Source organism: Mycetomoellerius zeteki, unplaced genomic scaffold, assembly GCF_001594055.1.
Source record: "Mycetomoellerius zeteki isolate Tzet28-1 unplaced genomic scaffold, Tzet1.0 scaffold168, whole genome shotgun sequence".
Lineage (NCBI taxonomy): Eukaryota > Metazoa > Arthropoda > Insecta > Hymenoptera > Formicidae > Mycetomoellerius > Mycetomoellerius zeteki.
This window is the reverse complement of record NW_017256633.1, coordinates 76,493-92,403: the sequence shown is the minus strand read 5'-3', so window position 1 is coordinate 92,403 and position 15,911 is coordinate 76,493. Positions and strand designations below refer to the sequence as shown.

The 15,911-nt window shown below is 37.3% G+C and overlaps 2 protein-coding genes across 3 annotated transcripts in view; one reads left to right on the top strand and one right to left on the bottom strand.

Moving 5' to 3' along the window:
• LOC108721362 (F-box only protein 43) overlaps positions 1 to 9,928 on the bottom strand; it is a 36,936-nt gene extending 27,008 nt beyond the window's left edge. Inside the window, exon 1 of the mRNA XM_018445883.1 lies at positions 8,594 to 9,928. Coding sequence (XP_018301385.1) covers positions 8,594 to 9,823 — 1,230 coding nt within the window. The 5' untranslated portion in view covers positions 9,824 to 9,928. The remainder of the gene's footprint in view (positions 1 to 8,593) is intronic.
• A 1,972-nt stretch (positions 9,929 to 11,900) lies between these two features.
• On the top strand, positions 11,901 to 14,566 carry Rpb12 (DNA-directed RNA polymerases I, II, and III subunit Rpb12). Of its 2 annotated transcripts, XM_018445872.1 has the most exons (3): positions 11,901 to 12,114; positions 12,432 to 12,524; positions 12,640 to 14,566. In XM_018445872.1, exons 1-3 carry the CDS (start codon positions 12,057 to 12,059, stop codon positions 12,660 to 12,662), a joined length of 174 nt encoding a protein of 57 aa, XP_018301374.1. In that variant the 5' UTR covers positions 11,901 to 12,056; the 3' UTR covers positions 12,663 to 14,566. The 2 variants fall into 2 exon arrangements, with proteins under 2 accessions (XP_018301374.1, XP_018301373.1); XM_018445871.1 differs by lacking the exon at positions 12,640 to 14,566 and having other exon boundaries at positions 12,432 to 12,601.
• Positions 14,567 to 15,911: the final 1,345 nt, after the last annotated feature.

Genomic DNA, 15,911 nt, shown 5'->3' with positions numbered 1-15,911 from the left:
TAAAACATAGGTATATTCCTACGAAAGGTATGGCTACCCCCCGCGCGTCTACTACCACATTCTTGCTGGCTACGAACTATGTATAAGATATCCAGGTTTTTCGAAACCTGTATATGTTTATTCGCCAACTAATATCCCTCGATCCAAATGCATTGAGATTTTCTCCAGCCGATTATACAACAGAAATACGAATATGAAACGTTTCCCGTTCCAATTTTGTAAAAATCTTGCAGCTGCGTTTTAAGTAACTTCGATTTTTTATTTTCATTTTTTAAAATCCTCATTTTATTTTGACAAATGATGCTCTTCCATAAATTCTTCGAATCATCCTCTCGTTTTTTGTCTATTTACCTCTCCAAACTACTTATATGCGGAATCAGTTAATATTTGCGCCATTGTCCTCCTAGACGTTAATGATCGGTTGTTTTCTTCCTCAAAGAAAAGAGAGTTACGGGACGATGCACACCTTACCTTCTTATGAAGGGTCGCATGCTGAGACATTTTAACGTCACTACCTGCATATCCGTGCAGATTAACGATCTGAAGAAAAGGGTTACGTCAGCAACAGCTGTGCATGAGATGTTCCGACATACAATCTATCTATCTTTATATCGAAAAACTTATATCTAGAACTAATGTGCTAAGTTCTAAGCGCTCTTATTGTTAGTATCCATTAGAATTATTTCACTACTTTAGTTTATTAATTTATTTTACATAACAGCTTTTGTTAATGAAGAAAAAAATCTTTGTCATCGATCGTCTGTGTTATGCAATGCAAATTATAATGCCAAAGTAAACGAAAGTAACAGAATTAAAATGGAAATTAATATCTCATAACTAACAAATATAACTGATTCGCATTCCTATAATATACCGGGTGATCTGAAAGTCCCGCATTTGGAGTACAGGACATGATACTTTATGCTAAAACAAATAACTTTTTAGTAAAATTACATTCGATAAATAATTTTTGCGTTTACTTGTATAACTTCAACCTGCTCTCCTGCAAAAATTTGTCGGACGCAATTTTGCTAAAGGAAAAAGTTGTTTGTCTTAGCATAAAGTATCATGTCCTGTACTCCGAATGCGGGAATTTTGGATCACCCTGTATAGCGAGTTACTCTTTACAAAATCTGATTGTATGCAGGACATGCAGGTATGTGGCGGTATGATTCAACGTGCAATTTAAAGCGTTTATCAAGGAATCGAATCATGAGCTCATTCTTTCTACTACGAGCACGGCTTCGAGAAGATTGCAGGACCAAGGGTTCGTATAATAATAAGTTTGCTCTCATCTTTGGGAGGATATACGATACCCTTCGCGTTTTCTTTTCTCTTGCTACATTAAAACACGGAAAATAAGCACCTATGCGAACTAAGCAATCTTACCACGACGTACAATCTTCATCATTAAAAATCTGATAAGAATATTTATGAATTGTATAAATTATTATTGCAATCTTTAATTTATAAATTTGGCAATCTAGAACATTGTTATATTTTACAGCAGTTTTTTAAATTTTATTCTTAATAAATCAAATTATTATATTTGCATAAATATTATTATAAACAGATTTTAAACAAAATTAAAATATAATCCTATTTTAAAAAATTAAAATAATTATAATATACAATAATTTCGCATATTACTTTAATGCAAATTGGTCAATAAAAACGTACTGAATATTTTATTAAATTTATTCAAACGTTTTCTTAAATGGCTGTTAATGTTTAAAGTAAGTAAAAGTTTCTTGGAATATATATATATATATATATATTATATATGTGCACACTATAATTTGCAGAAGCTAGACGGCACTTTTAAGAGAGACTATTGTTGAGAGGTAGAGGGTTGAGATGGTCGGGCATTCAATTAATGCGTTTATCGGGGGCTATCGAGACATTCCTGGTCTTTTTACCGAGACGACAAGCGAACCATCGTGGGATCGTAAGGTTTGTTCGCTGCTGCCTGCAACTTGTTACACACATGCCGTCTTCGATACCATATACATGGTTTGTAAATGTGTGTGCGAGAAAGAGAGAGAGAGAAAGAGAGAGATTTGGGAGGGTGAAAAGAGGAGAAATCGCAATACTGATAACTATCGATCGTACGACCCTGAGTTCGTATCGAAACACAAAGATGCATGGCGAAGCCCGTGTTCTCGGGAGATATCTTTTGGATTCCACAAAGAATATTACACGAAGAGAGTTTAACACTCTACAAAATTTAAATTTTTTATTGTTTTATGCAATTTAAACAAAACATTACTTATTTTTCACATTTATTTAACAATTTAATTCATATCAAAATTATTTTCATTATATTTTATTAAAAGCAATGTCTAAGAATTAATATAACAATATATAGATTTCATATATAGGATTATATAACAGATAATATCTCTCTGCATCCATACATTGTTCTTCCTCAATTTTCCAGATGGAGAGAAACAGGATAAAATTTTTTAAAAATATGAAAAGAATTTAATAATTAATCTTAAAGATGAATGAGATAGGTCGTTGATCCCGAAACATTAATTTTCTCACAATAAAGTATTACCGAAATTAGCTTGAAATTAACAATGCAAATGAGTCGTGTGCCATGCATATTTCACGCAGTGATGGCACGCGTGGTTTACTCGTTCGTACTATTTTACTTCATGTAAAAACGGTTTCTGCTGTCCGTTGTATCGAACTGCTTTACGCTTCGAGAAGCACGCAGTGAGAAGGAAAGAGAGCTCCTGGTCGGGACCTGATGCACCTGGCCAGGTGCTACATAGCAGTGGGTCAATATGAACATATGACGATACTACCACGGAGACCGTTGAGTAAGAAAATAAAACGCAAAATAATAATGAACGAGCTGACGGAATGTTCTTCCTTTTTCACACTCGCGACTTGTATCCCGCTTGCATACACACACCCACAAGTTTGCTACTTCACTATTAAATGAATTAATCATTTCAGAAACGAGATAATCAAAAAAGCTAAGTATAAAAACAGTTATAAGTATTCTTGATTATTTGTAAAAAAAAAACATTGTCAATAATTTACAATGTCCTATCTTATGAATTATAATACATGCTAATATCTTATAGAAAATTTTCCTTATTCTTGGGAATAAAAAATTATTACCGAGTACTTTTGAAATTGTTTTTTATATTTTTAATGTGGTTTTTAAAATTCCATGAAAATGTCTATCTCCGAAGACTAATATACCGATTTTTCTGATATTGAGATAAAAAATTACACGAAACTTTTAAAAACAAATCTTTGTAAATTCATCTTTTTCTAAACCCGAGACGAAAGACTCGCTCGACCGGATTCTAGTGCGTCCCCTGTGAAATTGTCAAGGCACCCACTGGAAAAAGGGACTGCACAAGGAGTCTTCCTTTTCACAGGAAACACCCGCACCCCGACAACGTTAGACGGCCACTCAACGGACTCCGCGCAGCCGTTGCTAATTATAAAGAACAATTTCTTCCTTCCTCTTTAGAGGAACTATCTTTGTCCGGTTCGTCGTGAAATTAATTTCTCCAATCATGATAAAAAAACGGACGTTATTATAAAATCGGAAGTACAACATTATCTTTTTGTTCAAGAGGGTTCAAAATTTCGGTAACTCGATTTCAGATACTTTTAAAAAGAGATATATAGAATATTTTTTTATTAAAAATAAAGAGTGACGTTTTAATTCATAACAATCATTAAATATAAATTAAAAGAAAGTATCCAAATTTCCAAAGATGAATGTTTTAGTTTTAACGAGATTGAATGAGTAATTGCGACTTTACCATGGTTTTAGTCATGCGTGCATGCGTTACATGTAGTAATGCATCGCTGACAGAAACGATCAAGGGAGGGATGTTCGCACATTCATTCTCATGAACGATCGCACTGTATCTCACCACGAACTTTCTACGGCATCCCGCAAGGCTGTCTGAGACGCTAAGAGCGCCAAAGTCATCAAAGAAACGTGAGGGATCGGTGAAACCAAACCGAGCTCGGATTTCTTTATTCGCAAATCTACTCGAAACCTAATATCATAACAGTACAATTTCCTTTAAAAAATTCATCGTAATTTTTTTTTAAATTTGCAATTTAAAGATACGACATTTAAATGAAACGAAAGATTATTAGCCGTCAAAATATAGTCTATAATATTTTATATAAAATTCCAAATTTAATGGCACTGCATGCAAGTGATAGTTAATATTTTTCTTTCTGCATAGCAGAATAATTCTTTAAGCTTTGCGGTTCGGACGTCTCGTCTTTTTTTTTATTCGCATTGCACGCTTGTGGTTTGGCATTCGCGTACAATTGTCGTAAAAGACTAAAGGCCTCTGCCCGCCCTTTGTTTTAGTGTCAGGTACCACAATATATTCGCATTGTTCTCTCTGTGGCCGGTTTTTGCCGCAGGCCGATTCGCGATCCAAAGAAGAAACGAGTGCTGGCGCGGCTCTCTCTGGATGTGCACAAGGAGAGACGGGGACCTCGCTCTGATATATTATCTGCCAGACTCGATTTTGGTAGAGAGCATTAAAATACAACATTGCATATTCGTTTGCGAACGTTAACGTCGATTTTTCTTTGCAACGCGTCGCGATCCAAATTTATTTACAATCCAACTATACCTTTTAAATCGCCATTTCTTTTCGTCATCTTTCCCACGCGATCTCTTAAAAACTCAATCATTGTCGTTTTCTTCTCTGATAACATATTACTTAACTAATAGTGAACCAGAAAAATAAAATACAAAATCATTTATAGTTTCAGCTATTTACAATCCAACATTAAATATAAGAAGTTTCAAATGCAAATCCGATGATGTATTTATATTACTTTTAAACGGTACTTTAATGATGAAATTTTAGAACCTAATTTTATGACGATTTAAAATCTTAGGTCTATATTTATGATGATGTTTTAAGACGATCATTTTGACTAATACATTCATCTTAATATTCGTTTGGTAACGAGCTTTCGCAATCTATTGTCTCACGAGCTAGATGCAATATGCATGCGACAATGCCGCGTTTCATCGTTATCGTGCATTTCACGGTGATAAAGAATAGCAATACGAATATAGTCGGCATTGGCTTTGACACGAGCGCGAACACATGCCTCGCTATCGTTTCGCGCGGACAACAAAGGAACTTGAGGTATGCCACTTGCATCCGCTATTACAATCTAACGCGAGGAGGAATGCGTCGCTCGTTCGACAAGAGAAAGAAAGAGAGAGTAGTGTCGGAGAACGGCAGGTAGCCTCATCGACGACGGGAACGAGAAAGCACGTACATCACTGTCACAGATTCTTCACGCCGTCGTCTGACTGATTTTCGCGAGTAAATCATCGCGTTTGCTTCACCGCTTTGCTCGAAGCTCGCGTTCAAGTTTATGGACGTCCAACGGAACCGCGGCAATGTAATAGGAGCTATTTGTGCGGAAATGACACAATATACCGTAAAATATTCATAAACGTTACATAAAGTCAGAGCGCATGTCGTAATTCCTTGGAATTACGAGAATCATTCATGTTTTACGAGAAAATTCTTGGATTTAGAATATAAAGGAAATGTTTACATCACTCTGGTCCATTTTATGATTTCTTCAATATATTAAAAAATGCGTAATGTATATCGTAAAAATATAAATTGATATATTTTTATAATGATTTATTTAAAAAAGAAATTTTTTATTGTCCATTATATTAAGTCTAAGAATTTGATATTGCGTTATTTAGTTTTTTAATTAGCACAATTACAAAAAAAAATAAGTTGTTACATTTTTACATAACCTTTTTTAAAATGGCATCCAATTATCTATGTTGCAAATTGATAGTTCAACACGAGATCTATACTGGTTATGATTAATTGCTACATAGTAAAAAAAACACGTTTATAATACACATGCCTTGTACGTATACAAAGTAACGATAAAAGTAAAGTCTATTCTGTTGTTACTCAAAAATCTAACTGCGTTACCATTAACGTTACAAATGTAACCTCTGATGTAGCGTTACTAAAAAAAATCTTTGTTACTAAAAAAAAAAGTAATTATATCTAACGATAACAATGTTACAAATGTGTATTACCTCCTGAATTATATAAAACACATGACTAATTAAATGCAACAATTTCCGATTGCCCTGAAACGTAATTGCGAATATCGTGAGATAGATTTCAATTGCTATGTACGAGATGAAATTATGCAAAACACGCAGAATCTCATCATTCAGAAACATCCGTCAAATTTTGCACACCGTCGACGGATCTCGCTTATCTCGAGCCTTAACGACCCACGAAGCAATTATCCTTCGCGGCGGCTCAAAGCCAAAACGACAATAAATCAACGTCAAAGTAATGATCTCACAATCGAAACAATTACCTGACCGCGATTCGATTTTGTGCGCGCGAACTATGCGAATGCCAATTTAGTCGAAGAAATCTTGAGACTACCGGGCTATCGATTATCGCTGGCTGGTAATTAGCCGTCGTGTTTCTGTTCTCGCGAGAATTACGAGCGCCAAAACGACGAAGAACAGTCTACGAACGAAGAGAAACGAGCCAGCATCTTTAATTATGAGTTTCGACATGCCTGACGCAATGTGCAAGGGCAAAAGCACACGATAAACAAAGTGTTAGTAGACTGTTGTGTAGTTTAGTCTTGAAACACAACAGGTGTAAGCTTTAAACCGTAAGATATTGGCCAATCACAGTCAAATATGAGAAGAATAATCAACTATAATTAGTTGAATTTTTACGGTTTGAAGCTCACTGTGTCTATTGTGACTTATAGTCGTTTATGAAAAGTCCTCGTCAATGTAATCGCGCACTTGAGTATGACAATTTTAATTAATTTTCAGAAACGACTCAACAATCGGCCGACGTTGTCTATTATGTGCTCTAACATTTAAATCACGACATGCCGTGTGCTCTGAGCAGTATAACAGACTTTAACGGAACGATCGACTGTGTAGAGATGATTATTAATTAATTATATGTACATATTACGAAAATAATGAATATTTACAAAATAATAAATAATATATAGATTGTATTGGCTACCGAAACTAAATATCGCGCATTGCCTGCTCGATTTTGAATGCATCGTGTATAGAAATGAAACATTAGTAGTTTGTAAAAACAAAATGTGAAATCAAATTAAATTGTAAGAAACCGTTCAATTGCTTAAGATAATAATTACATCGTAATTACAGTTTAATGCATAATAATTATCATACGTTGAATTAGCTTTAAAAATGTTACACATATATATTTTCATTGGTTTTCATAATATTGTATTAAAAATCGATGTGTGCAAAATATATTCAGAGTATTAAAAAAATTGATAATATTCTTAATATTTTTCCTCCTCATATTTTTCTCTTCCTTAGTAAAAAACTATGTATAGATAAAAGACTAAGGATAAACATGTTACTCTCAAAGTGTAAATGTTAAAAGTGCTGTGTTCACTTTCAATAAATAATAGATAATCGCATTCAAATTGGCGAACAAATTAATACATTCTCAGTATATTATACCTAGATCAAAAACTGCTAACGTAGTGCTGTCAAAATTGACTGAATTCTCAACGAAACAATCATTTTTCTGTTCGCATATCATGAACCATTGTAGATTATCATTATTCAATTATGGGCGAAAGATATGTAAGTATCGCATCAAAGAAGAAATGCCCATGTCTTGTTGGGCGCCGAATTATCTGACTGTTACGAGATAAACGAGATGAACACGACTCTCGGTGAAATGATAGACTCCCGCGGGTGTCGAATACGAGAACCCTGAGAAATGTCGCGAATTCTTCTAAAGATGCGACATTTCGCATCAGTCATTGACTTTGTCGTGAGTTTTCTCACGAGTGCGTTTCTATAAATTCGGTCATTCCTTCGAACATCGTAATTTCTAACATACAAATGTATAGACATTCGATTATATATATGAATCGCTATATATTTCTTTGAAAATAAAATAACATCCTATTAAACCCTCGAAGCTGACGCTAAACTCTGTAAGACAGACGTTTACTGACGCTAGATTTGTAAGATCTTTGTAATTTTTATTAATTAATCTTTTGTCTACAACCTGGCTATTTTTTAATACAAGCAAAATTTCACTCTCAAATTTCCTGGTTTTTTCTCCTAAAATTCTTGTTAAAAAACTACTTGTAATGTAATAGAAATGATGAAAAGTAATTCTGAATATTTTCACATTTTTTGAAAGCCTAGAACAATAAAAAACTTGGATCGAACGAAGAGAGTATAAATATAATTGCAGACGGAGGGTTAAAAGTACTAATTAATTCCAAGGAACTAAACTCGTAAAATATAATTCATGTAAAAAAGCTTAAAAATAATTCAAATTTGCAGATGTAAAGAAAATTGAATCGTTAGACATTTGTGACAGAGATTTACATTATAATTGAGTGGGTCCAATAGATAAACGCATCATATCACCTACAGCGTTAAGACATGAAATACTATAGTAAAAAAATTATTTCTTATTTGTTAATCATGATTTGTCCCATTTCATCATAACATACTCAAGTATATGGCACGAGAAATTAATTTGCTTACCTTGACGAAGGAATGAAACTTAATTTTGCTCGGTGATACAGGTGGACTATTCGGCTGTGTTGGAACTTGCAGTAAGTTTTGTACATCCAGCAAATATCCTTTCCGAACGTAACGTCTGCTCCTAGGACTCGTCTGTATATCCTCTTCGCGCTTCGCCTTCTTCGCCATTACCAACAGCCGCAAGTTCTCCTTGATGGTGTTCTTACGCATGATAAAACTCAGTTTTCGCTTATTGGCACACGAGTCACTTTTGCAGATCTTCCTCCACACTTTGGATACCATACTGACCGAGCACAGATCTTGAGGCGTGAGAAAAGATAGGATTTTCGACACTAAATTCAAGTGATTGCTCTCTTCTCCAAGAAGAGATAGGAAATCCACCTTGTCTCTACCCGTATAGTCAAAAGTAAGTCTTCGGCTATTCCGCAGCGACGCATATAGACCGCGATGACTGAAGTCAAGCTTCTTGGGCTTAATCTCGGACGAGGCAGTCAAATCCGTGATACGCAGTTCGCACAACTTACGATTATCCGCTGACGTTATAACGGGGGTGCTCCTCGTATGAATCGGCGAGATCACGATTCGCGGGATCAAAACTTTGAGTTTCGGCGGTGTCGTGACCCGTTGCGATTTGCCACGCGGCGTACAGACTAGCTTCATTTCCGCATCCTCCAAAATGGGCTCCGAGGCTACATCGGATGAGGAGGGTACCGCCGGCGACGGGGGTGGCGAGAGAATTTGGAAATCCGTGGACGCGGGGGTGACGGGCACCGTGGTCCTCCAGTTCCTTTTGTTCCTGAGCGGCCTGTCGAATTCATTGTTGGCACAGCTTGGGGTAGAATGCACCAGGCTGAGACTCTGGTTATCGTGCGTGCACGACGATTCCAGTACCGAGTCCTGCTCGACGGGGTTCTCAGATACGAGATAATCCGAAATGTTGTGGAACTCGGAGGTGTTTAGACGATAATTAAATTTGGAACGGTGCCTCAGCACCTTCTCGCACAGGATGGGATCCGGGCGGTACCTGTGCTTCTTGGCGGAGAACAACGCGCCGGTAGACGAACGCGTTCGATAACCGGCTATCTTAGGGGTGCAGCCGCTGGTCTGCGGCGTTACAATGGACAGGTAGCCACTGTCGACACTGTCGTGGGAGATGCTGTTGATGGAGACGCACGGCGTCTTGACGTGCATGCTGTCGACGTCCTCCATCATGCTCAGGACGTCGTTCATTCGACTGACTTTAAAGACTATCTCTGGCAAATTTGGACGCTTGGACTTCCGGTACGGACTATCTCGCCTCCAGCTGGACGTTACGCGAACGGTGCACCCAATGTGGCATGTTGAATGGTGCTTGCACCACCATCGAAGATAAAAAAATCTGTAGGCTTCTATGTATCCTAAATTAACCAATATTACATTACGTTACATTACATTACATTGCATTACTCTCTAAAGTTTTTAGAGTAAATCTCACTCTGAAGAGTAAAATCACTCTTTTTCAAGACTAACTGAATTTTCACTCTTGAGGGTGAATTTTACTCCAAAAAATGTAGAGAGTACATTACATTACATTTAAACAGTTTGTTTGTACGAACCTATCGGCAAATAAATAGCTGTTATCCGAGTCTATTAACTTCGATGATCTTTTCTAAATGGATCACTTCACTTTCGCCTTCCGTTTACCGTAGAGATAAGATAATCACGCTTCTGCTAGTGTCCACCAAGCAGGTATATAAACACGTATTTACGGACTCTTTTAAGGTTTAACGATAATCTTCATTAAATCTCGACCGTGTGAAACGACGCACTTTAACGCGATAAGTAAATCAGTGAGAAATCAACAGACAACGGCCGCCACATATTTAACGACGCACGAAACGGAGCCGTTTTGGATTTTCAGCTCACACATTCACGAATCTGTTTACGCCACGCGGGACAAGGAGACGAAGAGTTCGTCCTCGTAACGCGTCATCGTCTCGCTCGAAGATCCTTCATCACGTCGAATCGCACGAATGTCATTCCGCGGCGGTAACCGTTTTCCCGAAATCGCGTCGACGTACCGATGTACGTCGTGAAGTTGCGGCGAACGCGGTTTCTGTCGCGCGGCACTTGACGTTTCCCCGCTCGTGTTGTCACTCGCCTCACTTCGCACTGTACTCACGTGCATCGCGCGGGAAACGCGCGCGCCTCATGTCCGCTACTTTCCTTTTCCCCCCCCCTCTTCATAACCACTCACCCTTTTGCCGCTTCGAATAGCGGCGACGGTCACGCGGATCACGAGCGCACGGAGAAAGTCCACCCCTCCAGCGTTCACGACAAGAGGCGCTTCACAAAGAAGAGACCAGCTCGTTCCGATCCTTTCACCGCAGTCGATTTTCTCGCGAGGAAATCCACGATTTTAACAATGCTTCGCACGATTTTTGCGTGACCAACACACACCTCGTTCTTCCGACACCGTATGCATAATACGCGTCACGCACCCTCGGCCAATTGTCACTGAGCGGCGCTTGGGGGTGCGCGCGGGAAACGTGCGCACGCACCCGCTTGCCAGCGCTCTCCCTATGAATTCTGACGTACCCACACGCTTCAACGTTCCACCGACACATTGAACGCCGCGCGTTCGTAAAGTCCGTTCTCACCCTCTGCCTCTTCTTCCCCCACCGATACGCTGCCACGCGCGTCAACTGACGAATCACGCGTGACGCCTCGTCCCGCCATTCGTTGCCAAGCGGCGCCATTGGTCGATCTGCTCCGTGCCGGATGCTGGAGCTTTTGTTGCCGGGGAAGTTTTCTCTCGTTCGCCCTCCCGAATTCTGATGACGCGATGCGTGTCGCGCGGTGGTTTGAACGGCCTATTATTTCCATTTTACATCAATGGAAAAATAAGATATAATTTTAAACAATCAATTAAACTTCAATTAATTACAATTTTGAAAATTTAACTCGTAAAACGGATATAGAGAATTATCTAATCGTTCGTTTCATATAGAAAGCGCGATAATATGTATCGTGTAATTTTGATTTGTATATATATATATATATATAATCTGTATTGTTTTTAATTCTAATCGTAATTAATTGCCTTTTCTGAAAAATGACGCGATTCAACAAAACTGTTAGGCCTGTTATTTTTAAATAAACTTCTTGTACGGTTCATATCTATTCTTTTTTTTTCATATCGGAAGAAAAAAAAAGAAAAGAAGAACAAAGAAATTCAGCCAAAAAGAACAGACTAGTTGTAACTACTAACGTCATCTATCGATAAAATAAAAGTTCCTATCTTCTTATTCAATAGTCGGTAAGTCGATCCAAGTCGGTCAAAGTCGGTCTCCTGAGTAAATTGCATCGTATTTGGTCGTTTTGCAATTGCATTGACAACAACACGAAGACGTTGTGCATTCTACGTTAACAAAGATTTACTGTACCAAAAAATTAATTAGTTTATTATATCACAACAGTTAAAATGGAATCCGGTAAATCCGAATCTACCCCGAAACAGGCTATGGTATACATTTGTGGAGGTAAGAACACGCATGTGATGACCATTTCTTAACCTTACTTTTTAGTAAATAGAAACTCATAATATATCAATGCTTGCCAATTTTCATTAAATTAATCACATTTATATGTTTATTTAAAAAGTTTTAAGACTTTAGCATTTTATAAACTGTATCAATTGTTTGTGGAAATTGATAAATTGCATTTTAAAGCGCTTTCTAAGTAGAGAAATTTCTCGAACATGATACATGTAGTAGTTAAGATAAATTGTAATGAAAAACTATTTTCGTTCTTTTACCTAATTTATATCATTAATCAAGTTTTTAACTCATTATTTCAGAATGTCATCACGATAACGAGATTCGTGCCAAAGATGCAATTCGATGCAGAGAATGTGGATATAGAATTATGTATAAGAAGCGCACAAAAAGACGTATGTTTTTTAATGTTTTTGTTTTAACACGATTAACATTTTTTAAATATAATAATCTAGCAAAATTGAATTTCTAAAAATTTTCCTTAATCTTATTTCATAATGTTGCTTTCAGTTGTTGTGTTTGATGCACGATAAGTACAGGAGCGACGAACGATGGAAAGCAGCATTAATTTTCTTTACATATAAATATTTTATATAGAGAAGGATTATTTAATTTTTAATAAAGCAATACGCAGTATTTTACAGGAAATTAACTTTATTCCTGTCTCACATTATTTCCCACGCCCAAAGTTGTACTATCGTTCCTGCAAGATCACCATATGAAGACGCATTCGCATATTATCACGAATCTCTCTTCGTACAATTTGCATTAGGATCCGATGGACATTCCATCTAACAGAATTTGTTTCGTGCATATCGATTCAGACTACATAATATACAAAATGCTTTAAGCAATGTTCCTTTTATTTACAATAAATAAAAATTACATTCTCATCAATATAGTTCAACAGAATTCACAGAAGAAGAGAAATGACGGTGACACTGGCAAAACAAGTTGGCGTTATTACCATAAATCCCGTTGTCACTTTCTCAAGTATACGCTTATAAAATTTTCACTCCGGTCCCATTGTCTGATATATACATATATACGAGCGTAAACGCTCGATATATAGTATGATTTTAATCGAGAGGTCTCACAACAAAGTTCTTCAACTAGAGATGGTTGTCGACGCAACTGGAGCTCGCAGGAGCACACGGCATATTTGCGCGAGCACAAAGAGGTATACTCTACCTGTCTCTTCTCTCTCTCTCTCTCTCTCTCTCCCATGAAAAAACATTTATAAAATCTTAAAGATCCTATAATACATATAAAATACTATACCGCCAGGTGTTTGTAAGTGTCACCGTTCGCACGCTGCGCGTATACAAAATTTAAATCATCCATAAAGATATGGAGCGGAGCGGAGTCTTTTTTTTCTACGGAAACACCGCAAAAATTCGGGCGACCAGGTAGCCGACTTTTGTCTCCGTAAAATGTAAATCGGTGTAAAACCATCTAGAAACTCGTACAAGCTCGACCTTTTCTTTCTATTCCCATTCATTATACCGCGAAATCTAATACTGAGTCTGGAAGAAGCCAAGCCAAGCCAACCGTTTTCGTGAAAATCGTAGACGCGCGGCTGTCGACAAAATAAATATGTCTCTGCTTCTTTCTTTTTTTTTATCAGATACGCTTGTACTTTTACTTTAGGATATTAGTCAGGATATTCGCCATATGGTTCTTTCCGCACTTATCACAATACAGACTACTTAACCGAATGTCGTAAATATTGTAAAAGTATGTCGAGTCGTCTTAACAAACATTTACCCGAATTATCAGACTGTACAGTATATATATATAATAATATGCGAGGGTAAAGGAAGATACAATTAAAACGGATTAATCGCACGCTCGTGAAAAATTGCACATTCGAATCTGTTCCGAAATGGGAAGATAAGGATAGAATATTATCGATCGTTCAGTGCGAAAGACTGATCGATTTTTATCTCAAAATAGAAGAAACACCGACAGCACATTTAGACATGAAAATTATTGTTAATCATATATATTGTATCCGGTAGTCGCTCTTCCATAATTTAAACTGTGCGTACGTCTAACGATCATAATTAGAATTATTCTTCTAGCTCTTTAAATCAGACGAGCGATGTATGTATATATCTATGATCAAACACATCTCATTATATTCTTCCGCTAGTTATTTAGAAAAGTTCATGAATTTATCACTCCATCATCGAAGCAACTCTCTCGTTTTACAACAAAATTCGACGCATGAAACAAAAACAACCGTTAAAAGACCGTCTCGATTCGAAATTACCCAAGCAGAACAAGTCACAATAATGTCATCATTTTGACGTTAAAATAAATTGTAAGTGATCGAAAACATATCTTGGATAAGGGTGTTGTGTAGGATAAGTGATTTTTAATAATTTTGATGTCACTATGACTTTAGGTTTATTCGCGTTGCTTGAAATCCTTACAAATTTTGCACTCAAAATGAAGCAAATACTCTCTAGTGCCCGTTTTTACAAATGTAGTTTAATTTTAATCTCGATTCAACTAACTTTTATCTTTTTCTAAGAATTAGAAAAAGTTCAAAGTCGAGATTGAAGTTAATCTACATTAGTAGAAACGGGCATCAAATTTTGAATCTCAATGTAGAAAGTATATTCGGGTGTTGAAGAGAGAGAAAGCGAAGAGGCTGAGTGGAAAAAGTGCAAGCAACGCGAACAAACCTTTTATGTTCTACTTGGATATTTTCAAGCTTCAAACTGATCAACTGATTTCCCCTGCATTTAATAGCTACGTTTCAAAATCACTTCGTGATATCCTCTTTCGATGTATATCCAAATTTAATCAGTTGATCATGTAACAGCGATTGTTCGTAACGAATGAAGAAAAATTTTCTCAGTTTTTCGCGAATTATACGTTTCGAAAATCAAAGCGCAAAGCCGTTTAAACGAAACGTTTTGCATCCACTTTTGCCAATGTTAATTAACTTTAATCTCGGTTTAACTTACTCTCGATCCTTTTTTTAGAAAAAGATAAAAAGTGAGTTAAACCAAGTTTAACTGTACAAAAGTGTGTTAAAGTTAAACTATACATCGGTAAAAACGAGCATTGGAGATTGAGGATTGCGAATTAAGGATTAGAATTCGACCAATCAGGTAATTTTAAGTTTAATCCGTTTCGTTCCAATTGGCTGAATTCTAATCCTCAATTTGCAATCCTCAGGCCCGTTTCTACCAACGTAGATTAACTTTAATCTCAGTTCAACCTACTCTTTATCTTTTTCTAATTCTCAGAACTGGAAAAAAATGAAGAGTTAGTTAAACTGAGATTAAAATTAAACTATATTGGTAGAAAGGGGCCTCAGTCTCCAATGCGTAGTGTGACACGGGCATTACAGGGACGCGCTTCGGAACGCTCGTTAGCGCTCGAAGATTTGAATCGCGGCTACCTTCAGTGTGCATTCGCGCCGCGTCCGTTACTCCCGCGAGCGCCAAGTTTCCCGCGTCGCGAATCGAGTTTCCCGCGTATAATCGCGTCTTCGGCGACGGACGGGGTACGCGAACACGATTCTCATCGTCCGCAGTTACGAACGCGCACTTTCGAGACTGCTCGGAGTCGTCGAAGAGTCCATCATCGCCGCGGGCGGAGCACAAAGACCCGGTGAGTAAATCTAACTTGTACTGCGCCATATTTGGATTTCAAACGACGAGACGCACGGTCGTCCACCGTCTTCCGATTAATATACCGGGATTACGGCGAATCTGATATGTATTTTACGACACGCTCGCTACGTGCACGCCGGGAAAATATAC